This window comes from Coenobita brevimanus, chromosome 111, assembly GCF_032717465.1.
Source record: "Coenobita brevimanus isolate Jiangsu-jjx chromosome 111, ASM3271746v2, whole genome shotgun sequence".
Classification (NCBI taxonomy): domain Eukaryota; kingdom Metazoa; phylum Arthropoda; class Malacostraca; order Decapoda; family Coenobitidae; genus Coenobita; species Coenobita brevimanus.
The window spans coordinates 565,889-593,234 of record NC_137064.1 but is presented as its reverse complement, the minus strand read 5'-3'; the positions used below and the strand labels follow the sequence as shown (position 1 = coordinate 593,234).

At 42.3% G+C, this 27,346-nt stretch overlaps 1 protein-coding gene across 1 annotated transcript in view; it reads right to left on the bottom strand.

Annotated features, from left to right (window-relative positions):
- Positions 1 to 7,430: 7,430 nt before the first annotated feature.
- LOC145417744 (uncharacterized) overlaps positions 7,431 to 27,346 on the bottom strand; it is a 161,203-nt gene continuing 141,287 nt past the window's right edge. Inside the window, exons 15-18 of the mRNA XM_080286352.1 lie at positions 26,781 to 26,916; positions 22,028 to 22,162; positions 17,238 to 17,760; positions 7,431 to 7,511 (exon numbers count right to left, since the gene is read on the bottom strand). Coding sequence (XP_080142478.1) covers positions 7,431 to 7,511; positions 17,238 to 17,760; positions 22,028 to 22,162; positions 26,781 to 26,916 — 875 coding nt within the window. The remainder of the gene's footprint in view (positions 7,512 to 17,237; positions 17,761 to 22,027; positions 22,163 to 26,780; positions 26,917 to 27,346) is intronic.

The following is a 27,346-nucleotide window of genomic DNA, read 5'->3' as shown; positions in this document are numbered from 1 at the left end:
TCGTACACAAACACCTAGACGAGGGTGAATACATAACCTCCATCCAATTTCGTTGACGGGGGTAATAAAGTAATGTTGTTGTAGCCAGAATAAATCCATACATAATGGTACTGAAGTGGTTAAAGGCGTTAATACACCCTCGCATTGCCCTCTCTCTCCCTCTATTCTCGTTCTGAACACAAATTTATAGCTAATTTAATCTGAGAGGGGAGAGTATGTGGAAGGGGGAGAGATTGTGTGTGTGTGGGAGAGGGTGAGGAAGGAGAGGGAGGGTGAAGAGGTTACGGGAGGGAGGAGAGGAGGAAGGAGGAGGCTGAGGAGGGTGTGTGTGTGTGTGTGTGTGTGTGTGTGTGTGTGTGTGTGTGTGTGTGTGTGTGTGTGTGTGTGTGTGTGTGTGTGTGTGTGTGTGTGTGTGATTGTTTGGTAGGTAAATATGAACAGAGAAAAGAAGTGAGGAGTGGGAGGGAGGGAGAGCAGATGAAAGGACGAGAGAGAGAGAGAGAGAGAGAGAGAGAGAGAGAGAGAGAGAGAGAGAGACGGGGGTAAAATTAATAAAAGAGAAAAATACAAGAAGAACTAAGAAGGCGAGAAAGAACAGATAATGAACAGACAAGAAAAGATTATGTAAAAGAGAAGAGGAAAAGAGAGAGATAAAAGAAGTGTAAAGGAAAGGAAGGGAGGAGAAAGAATTAATAAGCTGGAAGAAATTGACGTAAAAGTATAGAAATGTAAAAGAAAGAAGGGAATAGTGAAAAAAAAGACGAAAATTTAATATATATACGGAAGGTGAGATAGAAGAAGGAAAGAAGGAAGAGATGGAGAATGAGGAGAGGTATGGAAGAGGAACAGGAAGAAGGAGTAGTGACAGAGACGAGAAAGTTACCACCTATATAGTTCTTTCACTTAAACCTGACCCAGATTTTCGTCCTTTTGCAGCTTTTGTTTACGTAGCTCAGTGGCACAGAAACACAATGCTACGACTCTACATCCTTTCCACAGCACTTCTTTGTGACGAGCATAACATTCTAGTGATGATCTCTTGATATAACTCAAATGAAGAGATGTCAATTTGTGGGCAAGTTAATGTGAAAAGAGTATAGCACTAAAACTAAAGGTCAAACTCCCACTCCAGCTCAACACTCCCACTCAAGGTCCAACTCATACTCCTGTTCAAGGTCCAACTCCAACTCAAGGCCTAACTCCAGCTCTCCCTCAAGCTTACCTCCTTTCCCCTTCTAGTACCATCTTTCCCTGACTTCGCCCTCGAAGGTTGGGTTCTCGAGGGCCAGCGGTGCCACTCAAGGCCTGGTCCTCAACAGCCCGTGATCCCGCCCAATTACTCCACCCCTAATGAGGTTTGAGTCTCGCTTTGTCCGGACCACTTACCTCATAGAGTCCATACCTCTTCCTTCCTACTCCTCTTACTCCTTCCCTGTATTTCCCTCCCTCCTTCCCTCCCTCCCTACGCCCCTCCATTCCCTCTCCTCCCTTCCTATTCCCAACACTCCTACTCCTTCCCCTCTTCCCTCTCCATTCTCCCCTGCATTATTCCTCCCCCGTCCTCCTCTTCCCTACTTCTTCTCCCCTCCATTTCTCCCAAGTCAATTTTTATGCTCTACCATTTTTCATCTCTCCCAATACTCTAAGCATACTTTCTTTACTCTCTCTCTCTCTCTCTCTCTCTCACACACACACACACACACACACACACACACACACACACACACACACACACACCACACGAACTTTCTCTCTCAACTTCAATGTCTCTTTTTATTCATAATAAGCCCCTTCCCTCCTCCAACCCTCCTCTCTCTCTCTCTCTCTCTCTCTCTCTCTCTCTCTCTCTCTCTCCATAATTCAGGGCGGGCTTTGAAAATTACAGGAAGGACTAAAATACTGAAGAAAAAAGTCGATTACGATTTTTACCATGAAATAATGAAAAGCAAATGAGGAGGTGGTGGAGAGAGAGAGAGAGAGAGAGAGAGAGAGAGAGAGAGAGAGAGAGAGAGAGAGATTCTAGGCTGTTTTCGTCATTACCTCTTTTTTCCTTCACTTCTTTGGCTCTTTTTTTTTTTAATAGTTTTTCTTTCTTTTTAATTTTTTCTCATGATTTTTTTTTTTTGTTTCTCGTTGCTTTTGGTCTTTTTTTTTTCTCACTCGTTCATCATCTCCCTCTCCATCTCTCTCTCTATCTTATTTTTGTTGGGTATTTTTCATCCTTTTGCTATTTTTCATCTATATACCTACCTACCTACCTACCTACCTACCTGCTTCTCTACCTACGTATTTATCTATCTACCTACATGGTAATCTATCTTCTTTGCTCCTCTCTCTTTGTTCCCTTTCTCTCTCTCTCTCTCTCCCTTTACCCATATATCTATCTCCGTTTCGCCTCGCTTTGTTACCTTTCTCTCATCATCTCTATTATACCCAATCTCTCTCTCTCTCTCTCTCCCCATTTATCTATTTCCGCTTCGCCTCTCTTTGTTACCTTTCTCTTATCTCTATTATACACAATCTCTCTCTCTCTCTCTCTCTCTCTCTCTCTCTCTCTCTAATTACTCTCTCCTCACAGTTAATGAAGGTGTTGTTCCTCTCTCCTTGCCACCCTCTTTGGCTTTAATTACCGCCTATGTAATTAAGGGTTGCAGAGGGAGAAGAGCCTGACCGAGATGCCTAGTGACAAATAGATAGACAGATAGATAGACAGGGAGACAGATAGGAAGATAGCTGGAGAGATATCCTAGATAGATATAGACATTGATGCATTGCTAGAAATAGGTAGATAGAGGGATAGATATACTGATAGATAGGTATAGATGGATTTACAGACTGACTGCCATATAGATAGATACACAATGATAGATATAGGAAGCCATTGATAGATAAGTAGTAAGATATAGATAGATAAATACTGAAATAGACATAAACAGACATACTTGTACACACACAGATAGATAGACAGGTATTAGATAGATAGATAGACAGGTATAGAAAAATGGATATATGGGGTGAGAATAAAGTAAAAAAAAATAACTTCAGAGGCTCACTGCTTTCTCGGCTGCTTCTGTAATGACAAGTTGCAGGAGAAGAGCTTGACTGAGATGCAACTGATAAGGTAAAGAGGAAGGGTTCATTTGATAGATAGATAGACAGACAGATAAGACAGATAAATATAGACAGACAGACAGATAGATAAATATAGACAGACATAAATACAGATCGACAGATAAACATAGACATAGATATATATAGATTGATAGATGGATAAATATAGATAGACAGAAAAATATAGACAGATAAATATACAGTAGATAGACAGATAGAGAGAGATATATAGACAAAGACAGACGGACAGGTGGATGGATTGAGAGGAACTGATATTGATAGATAAATAGATCGAGACACTGATGGATAGATGGCTACACAACTATTATATGGAAAAACAGAGTGACAGACTGACGGACAGACCTAAACAGACAGACAAATTGACAGACTGATTTAACTTTCTTTTATTAACCCCTTAAACCTGATAATTTTTTATTTTTTTTATTCCTGACACCTCCAGACGATTTTCTTCAGCTTTACAGTGACTTCTCGACCTGCAGTCCTTCAAAAATTCCTTCACTTCTAGAGAGATTGTGTCCACTTTTTATATGGATTTTTTAATGCTAGAAGACAATTTTTTATCTTTTACTATATTGTTATGTACAGGTGTATAGCTGAGTATATATATTTTATCGCTGTTCTGCTTTTTCTCTTATTAAACTGCCATTATATTTCTAGTGTACTGTCTATAAACAACCATTCACTACTACAGATCTGTCCCAAGTTTAACAAAATCGTGTGTAGATAGGAAATGAAAATGCATCACCGGCCTGAAAGGGTTAATGGGGCGGAGTTGAGCGGTGCCTTAGTAGGGTAGGCTCCCTGGCAAGCCACTCGTACACGGATAACATACTCGTACGTGTCTAAGAGCTCGTCCACATCAAACGGATCCTCTTCATTTTTTTCTTTTTCTTAATATTACGTGTTTATTCTAACCTGACAATGATTAGGGCTCTCAACCTTTCCCCTCAGATGATGGCCAGGTGTAGTCAGATCAGAGGGCCTATCTGACTAGTAACCAAGAAGACTCATATCTTATAACTTAGGGGTATCGAATTACATACAACCACGACTTGGTATTTATGTTGAAGAAGGGGTTCAGTTCCACCAGGTGACACACTACACTCCTCAGGGATAAGGGACTAGATACAAAGGCTGCTAGAGATCGAGTCGCATGGAGAGCCGCCATTAGGGTGTCAAGGCCCGGGCATGCAAACATATTGGAGGCTTTATAAACAAACAAACGATCTACGGTATCATGAGCTGCAACAAGTATAATTTGTGACAAGTACCATTAAAGTTGAGAGTCAAGTTTATACCAAAGAAACTGTAAGAGAGGCTTCAATAATTATGCATTACAAGTTCCCAATAACATTCACAACCCGAGTCGTGTTAGCGCCAAGGCAGGTGTGCTACGGACGAGTGTTACACCCGGTACAGGTGTAACTACGGTAACGATGGATGCAGAAACAGATCAAGGCGTAGCTACATCTTCGGGATATGCATACATACGTACATACGCATATACTACACACACATGCATACATCTATACATAAATACATACCTTTGTATTACATGCGATAGCTGGTAACAGTGTGGTAAAGGGGTCAGCCACACCACTGATGATTAACGTGAAGCCAACAATAAACACACCAGAATCTGAGGACATTTACACATAACCCTGCAATGAACCCAACAATTCGTGACTACTAAAATACTGTTGAAAATACTGCAGGTCCTTCATATTATTGACAGGAAAATATTAAACTGGACCAACAACGAGTCTTCAACATGGCCTAGGAAAAAAAAAAAAAAATCACGCGGATATTCCAGGCCTATATTTCACCTACCATTTTCCCTTCACATTTTTCACCACGCAAAAAATCTGACCTGCTGCGACCTCTTCCGGGAACCAAAGCCAGACCTCACCCCCCCCCCACAAAAAAGATAATGCGCCGCCAATATGGTGTCAAGTATAAAATCTGTGAGGTCAAGGTCACTGCCTGGCGAAAATGTTTGGAGGTATAGCTTGAGTTTAGGTGTGTTTTTTCTCCTCTTTTTGTCTTTCGCATATGATCTTGCTTCTGTTTTTGTTGAAGGCGTGGTGCTTTTTCGGTGTTTTCCTTGGCATATGAGTCTGAGTTCATGTTTATTTGTGGATTTTTTTTTTTTTTTGATGTTTCTCGAGGTATATGGTTTGGTTTGTGTGCGTTTGTTGGAGTGTGGGTAGATTTTGATGTTCTTTGTGTGTGTGTGTGTGTGTGTGTGTGTGTGTGTGTGTGTGTGTGTGTGTGTGTGTGTGTGTGTGTGTGTAATGCTGAAAAACAAACCAGATACCTGAAGCCACTTAGAGTTCTCCTGAGAGAGAGAGAGAGAGAGAGAGAGAGAGAGAGAGAGAGAGAGAGAGAGAGAGAGAAAGAGAGAGAGAGAGAGAGACAGAGAATGATCAGTCCATTTAAGACAACTAACATTAAAAATAAAGGAGGTATTAAAGACGACCACGAGAAGGTTAATACTGCTCCAAATTCATTAATAAATCAGTCTTAAAATGAATATCGCTAATTACCGTCATTTTTAACCCCTCTGGCTAGCTACCTCATTAGCGAACTCAATTACCCCAAGTCGTTAGCCTCAGGGACCAGACTACGGATAAATTGTTGGTGATTTTCAGTTATCTCTTTCTGCTCCCCCCCCCCTCTCTCTCTCTCTCTCTCTCTCACACACACACACACACACACACACACACACACACACTGCAAAAATAGAAACAAGCGGAAAATCGCAAGACATAAAAAACTGGTATCGTACTTAGCTATATTACAACACGAGCTGCTTTACATCAGAGAGAGAGAGAGAGAGAGAGAGAGGCACGTACCAGAAAATATATCACCTATAATACGAGTCCATAAGCTGCTTCTGTCCAAACAAGGGAATAATTTACAGTAGATTCAAACAATGCTTTCATTTTTGCAAAGTACGCACCTTTAAACGAAGGGAATTATACAAGATCATACTACGTTATGACATGGGTGCACGAGCTGCCTCTCCAAAATTTTAATTAATAATAATAATAATAATAATAATAATAAACACAGCCTCCCAATCATCCACCAACTGCTACTCACCAAAATATGAAAACTAATTATCAGTCTAAACAGCTTTCCATTTCTCTTAAAAAAAAAGTTCGAACGCAGACAAGCACAACAGACAAATAAATAAATAAATGAATTAATAAAATAAAAGTATGTTCCATAATCATGATAATTGGCTTCACTGTTCTGGCAATCAGTTTCTTTTTTTAAAAATCCGCGTTTTCTCTGGCAGGCCATATATTTTTGGCATTTGTGGAAGCCGCCATTAATCTCAGTGAGCCAGACTGATTTTTTTTTGAACAGGGAAGTGTCAGTGACCTAGAGAGCTTTACTGCTGAGTACGTTACACACACACACATTTCTACATCAACTCGTCACATGAAAACAACAGCTTACCGACGAAAACTATTAATAGCAAAAACATGATATATACAAACAAAAGAGCTTGACTATGATGTGAAATTTAGCATCGGCACAGAAATAGAAAAGGTGAAAATTTACAAGAATTTAGGCAGCGCTGCTTCCACGGGTGTACTGATAATGGAAGATGAACGGAAGAAGTGGCTGCAACAAGGAATAAAAATAAATGAGGGCGTTCAACAAGGGCAAAAGTAAACAAATAAATAAATAAATAAATACTGTAAACGCAGACGTAAAGAATGCAATGTATGAGTCTTTCACCACACAAGGTAGGTATATTTACTAAAGATCCCGGGATGGCTGCGTTAGTTTTGAAAATAAATCTCCAATGTCGCACCGTAGGTTACACTCTTCAACATGCAATATAAATAAAACAAATTTTTTCACTATTTTGAACAATTAACGTGCTTCTCGTCAAAAATGGACTGTTATCATACCCAAGACGATCACAATCATCACCTACTACATAAATTTAAATGCATGACGGTACAGGTGGCCAGCCTGCTTTGCCACGACGCGACGGGATAAGTGAGCCAGTGGTATGTTGCGCTGTACTCAACCTCCCCTATACATTTTACACATTACACACACGCACACCGCCTACACCCATGCCCTACCGTTTCCTACACAGGCACTGTTACTTACTGTTGTTGGTGACAGATCCCAGGACGATGTAGAAAAGCTGTAAAATCCCGAAAACTGGCGAAAACTCATGACCACCCTACCTCGCATCTCGCCCATATACCACTACCTACTTCACCGCATCCATACACACATTCATACACGCCCTGCACCACACACACCGCTTATACCCACACCCTAACCTCCTCACACATGCAATGGCACTTACGGATGTTGCAAATGGATCCCAGGACGGTGTAGGAAGGCTGAAAAATACGAAAAACTGCGGAAATCTCGGCACACAACTCACTTCCTCACTGGTCGCGCAGTACTACCAACCCCGCCGACCGACTCCGCTACCACGTTGAGTCAAATTTAACCATCAGATTCTTTTCATATAAGGATTTTATACGCACAAATGACAAAAAATTTAGCACTGAACTTTCCTATGTCTCTCGTTCTTCCTGCAAAGTGGAATCTTAGTAACGAAAGGAAGATTATCGTGATTAAATCCCTTTGTTTACATGCGTTTAAATACCTTTTCGGGCGGCATTTAGAAACTTTCTTCCGGGTTATGAGTACGACTGTTGATTCAATTTTTATCTGCTCTCATACACTACTACCCAATTCTCAACCAAACTACAGTAAATAATACCATGAAATATGGTAAGATAACTATTCCTGATTATAATTAACTGATGCGGATATTTATTTAACGTTGATATGGACTAAAATATTTTATGAATACACCCTCCGGTTACCATGGCAACCTTGGCACATACTCTCGTGGTCCTGGCAGGCTCCCTAGCACATCTATCTCGACACCTTCAATCCATTAAGGGATTTTGGAACTTGTGGTCATTTATACAGCCTAGGAGAGCCGTGTGATTGTGTGTGTGTGTGTGTGTGTGTGTGTGTGTGTGTGTGTGTGTGTGTGAACAAAACCCATGTATTTCCGAACTACGCAAACTTTTAAAATTTCTAGGGCGCTCAGGAGAAAATTACGAGAGGGTTGGGGTGACATTACCATATATTTTAATTATTTGTGTTGGGAAAATCTCAGAAATTCGCCATATGACAAAACTTCCATTTTTTTTCTTTTTAATTAGACATCATGTATTTATAAATTTTTAATCTGTGGACGTTATTGTCTTCCGAAATAATTTTCTTCAGCTGTTACTCTGGAATGACAATGATATGGTTAAATGATAATAAAACAATGGAATAGTGAAAAGACAATAACAACAATAATAATGATGGTGATGATGATGATGATGATGATGAGGATAATACTAATACTACTACTACTACTACTACTACTACTAATAGTTGTAGTTGCAGAAATAGTAAAAAAAATAGTAGTGGCAGTAGCAGTAGTAGTAGCAGAATAGTGGTGGTGGTAGTAGTAGTAGTAGTAGTAGTAGTAGTAATAATAACAATAATAATAATAATAATTAATATAAACATAACCAAATACCATAGGAATAACTCAACACCTCTCCACCCTCCCTCTCCTTTTCCCCTAAGCCCCTTCCGCCCTCCTCCCTTTCTCCTTTCCCCCACTTCCTGCATTTTCTTTCCTTTCCCCTTCCCCTCTCTCCTCCCTCCCCTCCTTTCTTCTCTCCCCTCCCTCTTTTCTAGCCCCCTTCCTGCTCCCTCCCCTTCCTCTCAATCCTCTCCCTCCTTTCTCCCCTTTTCCTTTCGTTCCATCCCCTCATCAACTTCATCCCTACCTCTTCCCTCTCTGCCCACTACTCCCTTCCTTCTTTCCCTTTTCCTCCCCTCTCTCCCTTCCTTCCATCCCTTCTCCTCCCCTCTCTCCCTTCCATCTTTCCCTTTTCCTCCCCTCTCTCCCCTCCCCTTCCCCTCCACAATATGCAAATGACACAAGCTGCAACATCACAGGAGAGGCAATGCTGAGTACTCAATGATTCTGTTTACCACTTCACTACGATAACCACACACACACACACACACACACACACACACACACACACACACACACACACAGACCTATAACGTGTACGTGTGCGTAAAAAATCTACGAACACGGACTGCGCAACCAACATGAATTGCGTAAAGTCCCCCTCCCCCCCTAGTCAGAGTTTTGGGGACATTAATATTCCCGTGGCATAATGAAGCGCTGAGAGTGAGAAATATTGTGTGTGTGTGTGTGTGTGTCTGTGTGTGTGTGTGTGTGTGTGTGTGTGTGTGTGTGTGTGTGTGTGTGTGTGTGTATTTAGGTATGCTGAGCTTGTTATACCGTCTCTCGTAACTCCGTCCTCTGAGATTAAGTCTGTCCGACCCTCACACACACACACACACACACACACACACACACACACACACACACACACACCACACACACACACACACATATTACTACATACATACATACAGTACACAGGCACATTCATTTTCATATATGCTTACTCACACACACACACACACACACACACACACACACACACACACACACACACACACAATGAAGAACGTATTCTCTCTCTTTCTCTCTCTCTCTCTCTCAACCCCATAACAGATGCCGTGTGAGCCGCTGCGGTGAGGGGGAGCAGCAAGTGTGTGTTTTTTTTCTCTCTCTCTCTTTCTTTCTTTTTTCCTCACTTGCTTCACTTTTCGATGCTCAGGTTATACTAAAAAATTATAAAACTTTCCCTTCCTGTGTGTGTGTGTGTGTGTGTGTGTGTGTGTGTGTGTGTGTGTGTGCTCTATATATGAAATTTGAAATCTTAATAATTTTTCCACTTTCTTCTATTCATTGTTTTTTTTTTATTATTTTTTTTTTTGCGGCTGACAACGACAAATTTCGTGTGTAATGGAGATGATGGTGATTGTGATGATGATGATGATGATGATGATAATGATGATGATGATTATGTTTTTGATGATGCTTATAACTACCACCGTAATGTGTGTGACCAAAAAAAACTTTGATAAAAAATATTAAAACATATAATTAAACCTGCATTTGTCTTCCTTTTGATACCTGGTCCTTTCTCAGTTGGTCTTTCATCCCATCCACCATCCTCTACTCTACCCTTCATCTCCCTTCCCTAACCATCCCAGAGTTCACCCATCACATTAGACACTGGGCAAAAAGTGTGATTGTTGAGTTAGAGAGATGCTGTGTGCCCGCCGTAAAGGTAAGCCCAGTATCATTCTCCTCTTCACCACATACCTCTCCTCTATCCACAACATACCCCCCCCTCTCTCCACCACATACCTCCCCCTCTCTCCACCACATACCTCTCCCTCTCCACCACATACCTCCCCTCTCTCCACCACATACCTCTCCTCTCTCCACCACATACCTCTCCTTACTCCACCACATACCTCCTTCCTCTCCACCACATACCTCCTCCCTCTCCACCACCTACTTCTCCCTCCTCCACCTCTCCCCTCCTCCCACTCCAGTCCTCTCCCTTCCCCCTCTCATTCATCGGTTTTCAAGAGCTCTTCCACCCTCTTCTCCCCTCCAATCTCTTCACCACACAAACCGCCCCCCTCCCCCCCTCTTCCTCCTCTTGTAGCCCTTCTCCCCCTCCCCCTCTTCACACACACACACACACACACACACACACACACACACACACACACACACACACACACCACTTCACCCCTTCTCTCCACCCTCACCCTCTTCACCAATCAGTCCTCCCTTCCCTCCCTCCCTCCCTCTGCTTCTCATTCCCTCCCTTCCTCCCTCTGCTTCTCACTCCCTTCCTCCATTCCTCGCCATCAAATACACCTCCCCTCATCTCCCTTTCCCCCACCATTCAGTCTCCCCTCCTCCCCTCCCTCCTCCTCTCTTTACACCTCTCCCCCTCCCCCTCTCCGCTACACAAATCTTATCTCTTCCCCTCCCTCTCTCCTATCCCCTCATACTCCCCTCGTTCTCCTCCCTCTCTCTGTATACACCTCTCCCCCTCCACCCCGTATCTCACCTCCCTCCCTCCCCTCTCACTACCCTTTACACCCTATCGTCCTGCCTTACGCTCGTTACCTCTCTCGTTGACTTTGTGTGTGTGTGTGTGTTGTGTGTGTGTGTGTGTGTGTGTGTGTGTGTGTGTGTGTGTGTGTGTGTGTGTGTGTGTGTGTGTGTGTGTGTGTGTGTGTGTGTGTCCTGTTGTATGCAAATCGTACAGGGGAAGGGAATCCATACTTCATTTATAAAGGTTGTATGACAAGCCACTGTGCGGTAGAATAAACGATCTTGCTTGGACACACACACACACACACACACACACACACACACACACACACACACACACACACACACACACACACACACACACACACACACACACACACTGCCAGATCTCAACTTCGGACAGGCACTCCACATAACACTATACACCACACTTCCATACCACACACTGCTACACCACACCATACACACTGTCACACCACACACAACGCACCACAACACCATACACTACCACACCGCACTATCCTACATCACACACTGCCACACTACCCACTACTACACCATTTACTGCAACACCACACGCGCCACACCACACAGTACCACTGAACACACCGCTACACCACGCACTTACACTACACACTGCCACACCACAGTCACATCTCATACACCCAAATCTCCCGTCTCCTACACACAGAACGCCTCTTTTTAAACACTTTGGACTATCCTAGAGTTGATCTACCTTCGAAATTATCTTACTATAGTTCTTTCACTTTAACCTGGCTTGAATTTTCGTTCTGTTGTAGCTTATTTCTCGAACAGCGGTGGCACTAAGACTCCACATCCTTTCCATAGCACTTCTTCGTGACTAGCATCATAGAGTTAATCCACTGTTACAGCTAAGGATTCAGAATAGAGAGCAAATTTAGGCCAAGTGTGAGAAAAATTTGACTCTGCTATTTTTTTCTTCTTCTTCTTCTTGGAGGTAACAATCTTGCGGGTCTCTGGCCTTTGGTTCCTTCTTTCTTTCACAAAACAAATAAGCATAACACTACAATTCACAAACTACAGCCACAACATAAATCACCTTACCTGCAGAGGGTTGAAGTCGGGCCGAAAATGTTGAATCTATACACTGGGCGTAATTTCAATGGGTGGGTGTGAGTCTTCCAGCTTTGCAGTTCATGGCACTCTGAAATTATAATCCAACTCCATTTATCATCATCATCATCATCACCAACTTACCCACTTTTCTTACAATGATAAATACCGGTCACCATCAAAACCACCACCATTATCATCTATACTATCATCACCATCATCATCATCATCATTATCATCATCATCACACTATTCATTTTCACACTATCACAACCACTCCCATATCACTACCACTGCCATCCAAACGATCCTCCTCCTCCTCCTCCCCCTCCTCTTTATCATCATCATTATCATCATCATCATTATCATCATCATTATCATCATCGTTATTCAAGCCAACTTCACCACAACTCTATTCACTGACCATTTCGCCCTTTGATATTCTCGGCTCAATCCCACAGCCGAATTTGATAAAAGGCCGAATTTGATAAAAGGCCGAATTTTAGCTGGAATAGGAGGCTTCGTAACACCTCATGCTTATCGATTTATTCTGCATATTACACGTTAACATTCACTTGTCCAAACACCCATCCATTCATCCATCCATCAACCAGTCAATCGGCCATGCAGTCATTCTCTCAGTCTACCAATCCATCCATCAAGTTATCTGTCTATTCATCCTATCATCAGTCATCCACATCCACCCATCCATTCATCTATCCAGTCGTCCACCCATCCATCCCTCCATCCATCCATCCACCCACCTGTCAATCGACCAATCAATGACTCTATCTGTCAGTCTACTAATCCATACATCCATCCATCCATCCATCCACTCATCTATCCACACATCCACCCATCCATCCATCCACTCATCTATCCACACATCCACCCATCCATCACCCGAGGTCAAATCAGGTCTCTTTAACAACATATAGGCTTTATTAATATATACTGTATAATATATATAATATGCATCTCCGTACAAACAACCATATATATAATTCTCTCTATGTGGGCGACTATATACACAAAGGGGGGGGGGTGAGCGGAGATTTAAGTGCCGTATTCTAAGTGGTGTTAAGTGGCTCCCTAGCACCTCTTCCTAAGCGATTTATTTTGCGTATTACATCTCGATATTCACCTTTAATCTATTTTCGATGTTTTTTTTAGTACACGACATGAACTGATGTAATAATATAAAGGGATTTATTGAAGTGCAAGGCCCAGACGAAATCGCTAACGAAGAGGAGCTACGAAATCTCAACAGCCACTTACGATAAGGGTCAAAGTTCGAACCCCGGGCCCTGAGACACACACTACACTTTTCTCCGACACTTTCCACGACACTTACACTTTCCTGCCACGTGCATTGCGACACATGACACCTTCTGCAAAACATGAACTTTCTGCGACACTTTCTGCAATACTGAGCACTTTTCGCGACAATTTTTGCGACAACTGACACTTTCCTGCGACAATTTTTTGCGATAGTTCCGACACTCTCTGAAACACTTGACACTTCCTACGACACTTCCCGCGACACTCTCTGCCATAATTGACACTTGCTTTGCCTTGTGACACAGGACTTGGAAATAAAATCTTTGGAATTAAACTGTTCAAATACAGCGTTGGAAATACAGCGCTGGAAATAAGGCGTTGAAAAGAAATTGCTGGAAATATCAAGAAATAAATCTCTAGACTTACAGCGTTGGAAATAAATTGTTGGAAAGAAAATGGAAATAAATTGCTGGAAATAAAGCGTTGGAAATAAATTGCTGGAAATAAAGCGCTGGAAATAAATTGCTGGAAATAAAGCGTTGGAAATAAATTGCTGGAAATAAAGCGTTGGAAATAAATTGCTGGAAATAAATTGCTGGAAATAAAGCGTTGGAAATAAATTGCTGGAAATAAAGCGTTGGAAATAAATTGCTGGAAATAAAGCGTTGGAAATAAATTGCTGGAAATAAAGCGCTGGAAATAAATTGCTGGAAATAAAGCGCTGGAAATAAATTGCCTGGAATACTGCGTTGGAAATGAAGCGCCGTATGTCAAGCGTGGTAAATGTGTTGGATATAATATGCTGGAAATACAGTCGGAAAAAAGGCTTGGAAAAAGAGCACTGAAAATAAAGGCACTGAAATAAAACGGTGGAAATAAAGCGCTGGAAAGAAAGTGCTGGAAATAAAGTCCTGGAAAGACGTTGGAAATAAAGTGCTGGAAATAATACGTTGGAAATAAAGTGCGACAAAAGTTGGAAACAGTGTTGGAAATATAGTGAAGAAATAGTTTTGGAAATCTGCCCTTCGTCGTTCCATTTGGCACGTATCATCATCATCATCATCATCATCATCATATCATCATCACTGTATTCAAAGTTTTTCATACAGTTGACTTGTTACCTAAATGCTGCCACTTCCAACATACCTCAACACTCTCTCTCTCTCTCTCTCTCTCTCAAGCAACAAGTTTCTCGCCGTGTGTGTGTGTGTGTGTGTGTGTGTGTGTGTTTCAATGCAGTTGGGGCGTGGGATAACTTTTCTAGAACAAAGTTTGACAAAGAACACACAACCATCCAGTTCCTTACCGTGTTTCTCCTTCCGCAAGCAGAAGGTCTCTCTCTCTCTCTCTCTCTCTCTCTCTCTCTCATTTATCCAGGTTAATTAATGACACGATATCACCCAACCTACGAAAGATATTTCGATCTGAGAGAGTTAGACAAAGCCTTCAATAAACCCTTAAAGACGAGCGGGCTGCCTAAATAATAATAATAATAATAATAATAATAATAATAATAATAATAATAATAATAACAAAAAAAAAACATCTCACTGCAGAAGACCTTAATCTTTCCCTGCTCAGTCTTGCGCAGAACCGTTCCCATTCTGCGCATCTTAACTCTGTCCATATCTCTTCGTTGATCACTTTCCTCCTTCAAAATCCTGCCCAGATCAATGTACGTTTTTGTCATGGCACTAAATTAACATTATATATTTGTCATGATTTTTCGCATAGCCGTTGCCTTTTTTCACAAGATCCTCACTGTAACTCTATCACATTCATTTTCTTGATCAAATTTCTGCGCAGAACGACTTTCCTGTTTAAATTTAAGGCTCAGGTATTTTTCCCGTTCACAGTTCTGCGCAGATCAGTTCACCTCGACACTATTCTGCGCAGACACGCTTTCCCGTTCACATTTCTTGCGTAATTGTGTTCTTTTGTTCATAAACCCTGCGCAGAACAACATTCCTGATTATGGTAAGGGCTCAAATAAACATTCCTGCTAAAAGTTCTGCGCAGGTACACTTCCCTGTTCACGTTCCGGCTCTCCAAAATGTTCTTCTTCATAACTCTGCGCAGAACAGCAGTCGTCTCCACGGTTATTCCATCCTGAACATTATTATTATTATTATTATTTTTTTTCGAGTGGTCTTCTTAAAATATTTGATCACTTTCATCAGTCTATCAATGCTTGAGTTTCTTTCTTTAGCACAGATCATTTTCATCAGTCAATGTTCAGCGTCTGTTCATCAATACAGGACATTTTCGTCAATCATAATTTTTTATGTTCATCAATCGAGCAATTTCCAGTCCTTCCATCATTTTTTTTTTTTCCAGCGTAAAGGATGTTCATCAATCAGTCAATTTTTCCAGGCTAATTCTCCCACTCAATATTTCCAGAGTAGAATATTTTCACCAGTCAATACTTTCAACAATCAGTCAACTATACGTTAAATCAACTATACACATCTACCCGTCAATCAATTTTCAAAGTTAACCATCAAGGAAATACTCTACCGTCCTTCAAACACTCTACAAAGCAAGCACCAGAATCGAACCGGTGTTTCTCTGCCCTCTTGCCTGTGCTTCGGCGAGTGAGGGTGTGTTTAAGTGTACCCTGTGTTGGTGGGGGTGTGGGTAGGGGGTAGAAAGGTGTATTGTGTGTGTGTGTGTGTGTGTGTGTGTGGGACGGGAGTGTAGGTAAAGATGTGGGTGTACTGGTATGGGATGTAGGCATGTGTGGGGGTGGAGGGCTCAGTACCACCCCCGACTATAAGGATGTGGTTAGGGGTGTGTATGCGGTGTGCAGAGACTGAAGGTGTGTGCAAGGATCTGTAGTGTGTATAGCAATGCGGAGGTGTAGAACAACTCGATCAAGGACAGTGTGCGGGGCTGTGTAGGTAAATCTGAGGGAATGTGTGTGGGAGTGTAGGTGTGCTTGTGGGTGGGGGTATGTGAAGGTGTGTAGGGATGTGAGGGTGTGGGTGTAGGGGTGTGTGGGTGGGTGGGGGCACAGTACAACCCCTGCAGTAGCACACCTCACTCAGGGACGGAAGTGTCGTTACCTTGGTGAAACCCAGGTACACAATTGAGCAAAGGAGTGTCTGGGAACGGGCTAGGAATGGACTAGGAATGGGTTGGGTATCTGCTAGGAATTGGGTTGGAAATGGGTTGGAAATGGACAAGAAATGGGTTGGATATGGAGTAGGAATGGGCTGGAAATGGGGCAGGAATGGGCTGGAATGAGGAAAGGGGAGATTAAAAAAAAATAATTACAAGGTGGGCCGGGGATCAGGAGGGTGAGGTAAGAAAAAAAATGACCTAAAAACAATGCCAAAATTAAAACAAATTAATAAAAGTCTTTTCCTAAGAGTGAATTGGGCGACATAGGGTAAAAAAAAAAAAAGTCCTAATTATAAAAGAGTATGGAGAGGCAATAGAAAAAATAATTATACAAACTAGAAAATGCTTCAGTAGACTACAAAATGGCCCATTGTCAGTGAAGAGGGTGTGGTAGTAACTGTGGTAGGAATGGTTGTAGAAGAAGAAGGAATGGTGGTAGTAACTGTGGTGCTGGTAGGGATGGTGGTGGTGGTGGTAGTGGTAACTGTGGTAGTGCTAGTGGTGCTAAGTGTGGTAGGGATGGTAGTAGTGGTAGCGATACGGAAGGTATTAGTGGTAGTGACAGTAGTAATATTCGTAGGGATGGCAGTTGTTGTAAATGTGGTAGGGACAGTAGTAGTATTGGCAGTAGCGATAGGAGTAGCAGTGGTAGTAACGGTGGTAGGGATGGTAATATTAGTAGTGTTAGTGACAGTAGTAGTAGTATTAGTGGTTGTATATGCTTTAACAGTGCAAAGGCTGGTAGTGTTAGTAGTAGTAATGTTAGTAGTAGTGGTGGTAACTGCTTTAGGTATGGTAGTGATGTTAGTATTAGTGTTAGTAGTAGTAGCAGTCGTAGTGGTGATGGTGACTGACTTGGTTGTGGTAGTGATGGTAGTAATCCTCGCAATCGCCTTAAACATGGTAGCGATGGTAGTGGCAGCAGTAGTAGGGATGGTAGCCGCTTCAGGTGTGGTGGTAACGAAGGTGGTAGCAGTAGTAGTGATAGTAGTAGCGGTGGTAGTAATGCCTTCCAGTCTACCCTCACTACACTCCCTTTCCCTGACTGAACCAAGTAGATTTTCCTGCAAGAGAAGAGGAAAGGAAAATTAGTAAAAGACTGACACTATTTACCATCATCTTCATCATCATCATCACAATCATCATCACCATCACCATCATCATCATCATCATCATTATCTTCATCATCATCCACACCCATTTTAAATGGATCTTTAACTGACCTACATAAATCCACAGATAATACAAATGCAAATTGTGATATTCATTTTATACTTTGTTAATATAGATAAACAGGATTGCCCATATACAGTACAATGCTCGTCTTCTGCTCCCTCGAATGATTTCTCGTCAACATTAATAGTGTCTATCGTACACCGTTTATTTACTTGCTTCACCATTTATTTTCCTACTCCCGCTACCATACCCACGCCCACATCAGCACACCAGGCCTTCACCGCCACACACGACTGCCAGATGAGTTAACAGTGAAGCGTTTGTTACTCGGTTCTATCTCTACCTCTTAAACAACTATTACTACTACTACAACTGCACATCAGACGAAACAAACCCGGCACAAGGGAGAAAAACATCAGCCCCTGAGATTTACTCAAAATGACAGTGACATAAAAGAGATGACTGATCGTGAAATGTGGCTTTGTGAGGTTTATACGGCCATTACGAGCTCACTAAAGCCCATTTTGGGTTTAACTGCCTCGTTCTATTATAATGAGCAGACGAACGAGGGATAATAGTTTGATTTAACAACTCTTATTTTATTTCATGGTTGCAGGTAGGGTCACTCACCGTCCATTCACTCGATGTGGCGTAATAAATAAAGATCGTGCCACATAAACGTGCTGACAAATTTACAGGTGCGAGTGAGGTTGCTTAGCTAATCAGGGTACGACTCCGTAAAACATCAGTATTAACGTCCCACCATCCTCCTTTCAGGAGATGTATTGGGAGTTGAGGGACATTTGTATAACCGGGCAACTCCATCACCCGGCTATATCAGCGTCACCACACGAAGGCGTCCCGCTCTCGCCCACCACTACACGAAGCTCCAAACACTAATATTTACGTCCCACCATCCTATTCAGGGGAAGTATATGGAGCTGAGGGACGCTTGTGTAACCGGGCAGCTCCACCACCCGGCTCCATCGGTGCCACCACAAGAAGGCGTCCCTCTCCAGCCCACCAGGATACGACCCCCACAAAACATAAAGCAGCTACACGCATGTCTTCTCGTTGCCGCCCATGAATTTTAGAGGAGGGTGGAGAGCCGGAAGGAATATGTTAGTGGTGCGAGCTGTACACGTCTGGGTATAATATTACTTCAGAATGGACCCCCAGGAATAAGTTAATGGACAGTCTGAGAGGGAAAAAAATATATTCTCTCAGTTTCGCCTAAAGAAAATTGACAACTGGTGAAATACAATGAAAACCCAATCCATATACTGAGGCGTTTTTCGGTTGGTTCGAGTTCTCCGCTAAGTCTTCGTCATATTTTGGGAAGAACATGGAAAAGTGACCTCAGGAAATTCCCGTATATCAGGTTGTTTAGGTGGGTAAAAATTTTTAGTATGGAAAATTAAGACAACTACTGGTATATTAATTTCTATGGGTGGATTGGAATTATTTATTATGGAAGAGTGGCCTAGGCAAATATATCAGTTTTTATGAGTGGGAGAGAATTCACCATAATGTAAAAGTTACCTAGGCAGCTATTTGTTTTTATGAGTGGGTCAGATTTCGTTAGTCTGGAACAGTATAGACGCCAGACGATTTTATTGGGACAGAGAGAGAGAGAGAGAGAGAGAGAGAGAGAGAGAGATCTAAGGTGTAATATGCAAAATAAATCGCTGAGAAGAGGTGTCACGAAATCTTCCACCTAAACGAGAATACAGCCATATACACGAAATTTGCCCAGTTCCATCCAATGACCTATTTTTATTTTTTTTTTACCTTTAGACGATTTCTTTCAACTTGGGAAGAAAAAGATGGTCTCTCCACAGTAACAAAAATCGTCTGGAGAGAGAAAATGTAATGCAAAAAATGGGTAATAGTAGTGAAGAGGTTGAGGGGTATATATGTAATTTTTTTCTTTTTTTAATGCAAGAAAGAAGGAACCAAAGGCCAGGAGCATTTGACTCTCTCATGGATTTTCCCTCCGTCGACAGTCACTCAATCAGCTTTCCTCACTCTTATTAAAACTACCTCATTGTATTCCATCATTAGCAGCTCATCAGTTATGCTCTTCTGACAATCAATTTTCATCACCTTACACCCTAGCGATCTACGAACCCCAGGGTGTCGTTAAGCCTGAAAATAAACCCAAATAAAACTCCAATTCTTGATCTTGAAACTGTGGGTATTTTTTTTTTTAACGAGCTAGGATTAGAGGTTAGGGTTTGGTCCTCCTCCCCCCAAAACCCCAGGGGTAGTTCCTGTGATGACGGGTAAATAATTTCGTCTTTCTTTATGCCACTCAATTTTTCACTTCTCCATCTAATTGGATCGTGGTTGGGGTTTGCATCCTCCCCTACGGACCTCACGTACTGTCCATATGGCGTTCGTGATCGTCCTTTTGGGAGATATTCAACACGGTAGCTAGAAAACTCCAAGGTCCACCATCCTCATTTCAGGGGAACAGGGACGTAGTTGAAGGGCGTTTGTTAATTAGGTAGTTGACTGGCCAGGTTATATCAGTGCACCACACGAAGGCGTCCCTCTCCAGTGCCAGAACTTGACGTAAATGGGCCACATACATCTCTCATTATCCCAGCATCATTTAATTAACCTCATAAATGGCCGTGAATGTGTATGTAGGAGGTGAATGAATACAGAGTGGGGGATGAATGAATAATGAAGCGGGAACGCCACGATGAAATATGTATGTAGGAGGAGGAGGGGGAGGAGGAAGAGGAGGAGGTACGAGAAGGTGGTGGTGTGAATACTGCAGTGTGTGTGTGTGTGTGTGTGTGTGTGTGTGTGTGTGTGTGTGTGTGTGTGTGTGTGTGTGTGTGTGTGTGTGTGTGATAAGCCTATGATATATAACTCAATAAACTGTATAAGCGATAAACATGATCATAAAAACTTGTTCTCTTTCCCCTTTTTCAGCAAGTTTTCTCTCTCTCTCTCTCTACCTACCTACCTACCTACCTACTATATAAATACTAAGAAAAACCAAAACCACTAAACCAAGAGAACTATCACCAATGTACCCAGCTAAAATATGCCACACTTCCATCCATCATTCAGGCCTTGAATTTCCACATTAATACGTCATAAAAACCAGTATTAAACCCGTAATATTCTGCCTCTTGACCGAATTTCTTGCTGCAACTCGCTCACGTATTTATGATCATAGCTATTTCCAGTCTCTCTCTCTCTCTCTCTCTCTCTCTCTCTCATACACATTCATGGCTGGCACATTAGATATCGATGAAAGTCATTTCTTTTCCCAAATCGTCCACACCTTCATAACTGTATATATATTAATTCGCTCACGTTTGCTCTCTCTCTCTCTCTCTTATTTCATCCAATTATCCATCACCCAATCGTACACTGCTTCATCACGAGGGTAGAAGCCCCGGGATAGCCCACTCAATCCATATGTTTGCGGCGGCAGTAATCAGTAGCTCTACCCTGAGAGGCATTAAGTGAGCAATATAGGGTGGTCCCTATATAACACTCTTCTTCCACTCTGCTGGGCGATATCTCAGCGTTATCAAATGTGTATCCAACAAGTACTATTTCCCACTCTCACTACCACACCCATGCCAACACCAATAGATTTACCCGTCCCCACAAAACACAAGATACTATCAGGTGCGTTTCTAGTAGCGCGTTTTTTTTACGGGGCGCCTAAATTCACTAAACCACCAGGCATCCTTTAACTGAACAACTACTCCATAACCATTAATTTCTTAATATGGCCACAAACTTCCTTATATCGGTGGGGTAGGGGTGTTTTTTTTTTTTTTTTTTTTTTAACACCCGCACTTTCTGTAGGTGTAATGACAGGTGGGTCGCTTTTCTATATGGAGTAACGATGCTACGGCTCTACAACTTGCCATAGCACTTCTTCATGACTAGCACCATGATGTAGTGTTGGTCTATTCATACAGGTCAGGATTCGAGATGGAGAGATGGCAATTTTACGCCCAGCTGAAGTGAAGAGAGTGTAGAAAAAGTGAACAGAGTGAATTAGGAGTGAACAAAGTGTATTAAAAGTGAACACAGAGTAACAAAACGGAACAGAGTGTAACAAAAGTGCACAGAGTGAAGTAAGAGTGAAGAGTACAGGACTTTTGAACTAAACTGTACCTTGTGGGGTGTAGGTCGCTGGTCCTGGATAATTCGGGCTTGGGTGAGACCGACGTGGTGGGGGGTAGGCGAGGTGGCCAGTGGGTGTTCCATGTGATTAACCAGTCGTGCCGGTGGGCCCCTCGCATCTCTAGCCTGTAGGGGGAAAGAGGTGATCCTGAGGCATAGCATAGCATAGCACAGCATAGCATAAAACTGCACCCTGCACCTCAAGCCTGTAGGTATGGGAAGAGGGGTGATCGTGAGGCACAGCACAGCACAGCACAGCATAACATATCACTGGACCAGGACCTCACATCTCAAGCCTATAGGGAAAGGGGTGTTCATTAACAGCATAGCATACCATTATATAACATATCACAGCACACTGCACTTCTAGCCTGGGGAAGCGGTGACCATGAGACAAAAATATAACATACTCTGAATATTTTAACCTACCGGCACCTAGTAACTTTGTTTCTCGTACATACAGCATCAGATTTTGAAGATACACACACACACACACAAATATAAAGACAGACAGGGAGAAACAGACAGAAAGGTAGATAGACAGATAGACAGACAGATACGTGGATGGACAGATAATCACTCAGCTTTCTCCATTATTTCTCTCAAAAAAGCATTGCAATCGACCTTCCCCTTCTGTTACTCTAAATCCATCTCTTTCAACATGTTCGTCAGTGAAATATAAAAAAAAGCCAAAAATATAATACTTCACTGTTAAATATAGCCATAAATAAAAGGTGGATTGATTCAGTCCTCCAATGCTATCCAATGACAAAACTGCTGTAATAATAGTAGTAGTAATAGTAGCAATAGTAAAAAATAAAAATACTGTATTAAATTCCCCCAATTTTCCTTATGTAGTGTCATGTTCCCTTACTATGTTTTTAAGGACAATCATTTCGTTTCGTTTCGTTTCTGGAGGCTCCAATTTGCTTGCATGTGTCGGCCTTGGTCACCTAATGGCAGCTCTCCATGTTGCTCGATCTCTGGCAGCTTCCCAATCCAGTCCCTTATCCCTGGGCTCCCACTTAATGACGTCGTCCCGCATGTATGCATCAAAGTATCCTTCGGCAACAACGTTCCCCCAGAGTGTTGGAATTTGCACTGAATGGTAAAGAATCTAAATAATTTAATAAAATGGAAATAATGATTAAAATAATGGGCAGAAATTCACAACTAATCAGGATGGCTACCAAACTTCCCTAAGGTAAAGTCGTTTGTTGATTGCAAGACAGAAAGGAGAAAAAAAAAAACTTTCTGACCAATGTTGGGTAAAGTTTTGGAATAACAAGTTTCTTGAGAGTACGGTACGTGCCAGACAAAACTCCGTCTGTCTGTCTGTCTGTCTCTTATCATCTTCCCTTTCCCTCTTCTTGCTTTCCCTCCCTCTTTCTCTGTTCTGTCTTCCTTCTTTTGCGTCTTCCATGTCTGTTCTAACTCCCCCCCCCCTCTCTCTCTCTCTCTCAGCCCTGGATACTGCGCTGCCTCCCTAAATACAATATATCAAAACACGCCCCGCCAACTTTTCCATTTTTTTTTTTTTTTTTTTTTTTTTGTCTGGAAGTTACAAAATCCATAAACTCGATGTCCCCTGAAGCAGAGAAAAGGGTCTATTTTGGTTCCTTTAATTTTTGCATCTGGTGACGTAGTTTCTGTTTTGTTCTTGCTGTTTTCTGACTATTATATGCAGCTCAGAGGATACTTTTCGAACTAAATCAATCTATCTGTCTTTATCTACCTGCATACGGCCAGGCATTCAATCTTTCAGTAAGTCAGTTTGCCAGTCTATCAATTAATCTGTTCATTTATCAGCGTTCAGTGTTTCAATTATTCACTTTGCCGGGTTATTTATTAATCAACTGAATTATTTAATCTAAGTTTCCATGGCAACCTCTACATGCGACCGAGAAGGCAGACGAATTTAGATCATGTGGCAAGGTTAGTTTATATCTATCTGTTTGTTTCTCCATCTGTCAATCACCCTATCTATTCATCTATTTACACATCCTGGAGTTTCATGGCATGCGATCTACCTGTCTATTGTTTATGCATATGTCAATCACCTGATCTAGCTATCTACTTACAAATCTAACTACACATCATCTACTGTACACGACACACCACTCGATCACTAGCCACATTCTACATCATCACTAGATTACACATCACCAAATTCAGTCCCACCTCTGCCTCACCACCACACCACCAATCATCATCCTTCATCTCCACGCACCATGCAATAACATTTCACCATACACCTTTCCCCCACCAAAACAACAAGTCACCTCCATCACACACACACACACACACACACACACACACACACACACACACACACACACACACCGACTATTGGGCCACTAATCTACCACAATATCGTGTCTTCCTTCACACGATACTCATAAATCTAACTACACGCGATCCAACAACCACACACCATCACACATACAACCCCAAACACCAACCACCACATACTCTGATCACACACACACACACACACACACACACACACACACACACACACACACATACACACACACACACACACACACACACACACACAAAACACACATACACACACACACACACACACACACACACACACACACACACCTCAACCATTCTCCACCGCACATCATCTTCAGTCACCACCAACCACCTTCACTATCTCACCACCACACAATATATAACCACACTCCACATCACACACCTCTCCACCACCACAACACACCAACCAGCAACCATCCTCCACCACACACCTCTCCTCCACCACAGCACCACCACACATCGCCTCTTCACCACACCATCAGTGACACCATCGAGGAGGACTGTTTAATGAGATACTAATCCACCATAATATCAATCCTTCTTTTACACGTTACTCATACACCTTCCAACACGCCATTCAACAACCAAACACCATTCACTGTTTCTACACTAATCACTGTTTCTTTCACTCATTCACGCATTCATTCACTCATGTACTGACTCATTCACACAGTTAAGGATACATTCATTCATTCTTTCATCTATTTTTTCGCTTCACATTAGTGGTGGTCTTTGGTCAGAAAATAATATGTAAATTAGTGTGGCTGCAGCAGGAATAAAACACACACACACACACACACACACACACACACACACACACACACACACACACACAAACACACACAAACACAATCATACTGAGGAGGGAGATAAGCAAGAGAAACGACAGAGAGCAGAGTAAAACAGGACAGAACTCTAAGCATGGGGAAAGGAAGGGGAAACAGACACTAGGATAAATCTGGAAAAATGACTCAGAAAATAGAGGAAAACAGAGGAAAACGGGGCGAAAGGAGAATGAGACTGGAGTGTTTGAACAAATATATAGCAAGAAAAAAAGGGGAAGGCGGAGGAGTAAAAGGAGAGAACCAGAAAGAGAAAAAATTGGAGGACAAGAACAAGTATATACAGTATAAGAGCAAAGAAAAACAGAATGGAGGAGGAAAGAGAAAAAACGAAGGGAAGAGAGAGAGAAAAAAGATAAATGCAATACTTAAATTTATATGATCAAACCACAGAGGACACTAGGATGTACTTAAGTGCATACCTCAGCCAACGCCGTATAAAGTTTATGATTTACCGCCGTAATTCCTGTGTCCTACCAGAGGAACACTTTTATTGTCTCACACAGTCAGGTAATTTTGCGGTAACAGTCTGCCTTGTTACAGAGTTTCAGAGGGCGCATACCTCCGCCAGCGCCAATAAAATATATGATTTCCTGCATCCGGGTCAGGATCCACCTCAAAATCTAAACAACTCTTCCTTGACTCACTGCCCATCTATCCACCATATTTCATTGAAATCCGATAACTTTCAGAGATATCTTGTACATAAACAGACAAACCGAAAAGGGTGAATACATAACCTTCGTTAACTTCGTTGGAGGAGATTAAAAAAAAAAAAAAAAAAAAAAAAGACGAAAGGAAGAGGGGGAAGAGGGGAAGAGAGAACAACAAATAACTCGCGGAGAGGAAAGAGGGGAAGGAGGGACAGGGAGGTGGTGCCTGGCAATGCAAACAAGAGAGGAGGCAATCAAATAAATCCGACAAGAGACGATGATGATTTGTTGATATAACGGAGCGCAGAAATGGATGTGTCAGACGGATAGGGGTTTAAGGGATCTCTGTCTGTCTGTCTTTCTTTCTTTCTTTCTCTCTCTCTCTCTCTCTCTCTCTCTTTCTCTGTATGTATGTAAACACAGGCGACAAAATAATACCATGGCTAGAATGGAGACTGACAGCAAGAGACAAAGGAAAATACTGAATACACAGTAGAAAACGCCTACAGATAGAGAGAACGGAATATTCTCTCTCTCTCTCTCTCTCTCTCTCTCTCTCTCTCTCTCTCTCACATACACACACACACACACACGGTACGTCAATTCTGCCACTACAGATGCACTAGAATCCCCCCCCCCCCGCCTCATTCCTCTCATCATCCTCGCTCTCCATGCTCAGGGAAACACATGAGAAAACCACGAGAAACATGGGAAAGAACACAGGTAACACAAGAAAAACAGGAGAAACAAGGTAAAGCACACGTGAACTTGGAAAAACACAGGAAAAACACAGGAGACCTATGAAAACACAGGGAAACTAGGAATATACACAGGAAAAACACACGAGACCTAGGAAAACACAGGGAACTAGGAAAATACACAGGAAAAACACAGGGAAAAATAAAAACAATATAAAATACGTACGTCAGTTCCGCGGCCAGGTGATGTGCTGGTACCTGCAGTAACACAGTGTCCTGCCCCCCGCAGACTCCCCCCCTCTCCACCTCGCCCCTCTCGCGACCCCCGCTCTCCACACTGAGGTTCCACGTGGCGCAGGACCCTGGGGGAACGCAGGGGAACGTGGGTGTTAGGGTGGAACAGTGGGAGACAAAGGTGATGGTACAGATACATATATAGACTGACTGTTAGGTAGATGGATCGATAGATAGGACAGAGACACTGGTGGCTTAGGAGGGTTGGGTCGTGTCCTAATCTAAGCTTAGAAGGGTTGGTCGTGTCCTAATCTAAGCTTAATCCCAGTGGTAAGTGAACTCGATCAGTTCTATTTATAATACCTCCAATGAGTGGATGTAGGGTAGGGGGGAGGGGCTCGTAGTATAACGTTCTGATGGAGGCGTTCTGTTGCCCTGCGTGTGAACTGGGTGTGTAGGTGTTCATTCATTGTTAGTGGAGGAGTGTCTGGAGGCTGGGGGTTGCTGAACAGGGTCTGGTAATGATTGTGTGGGATGATTTTATGTACCTAGTTGTAT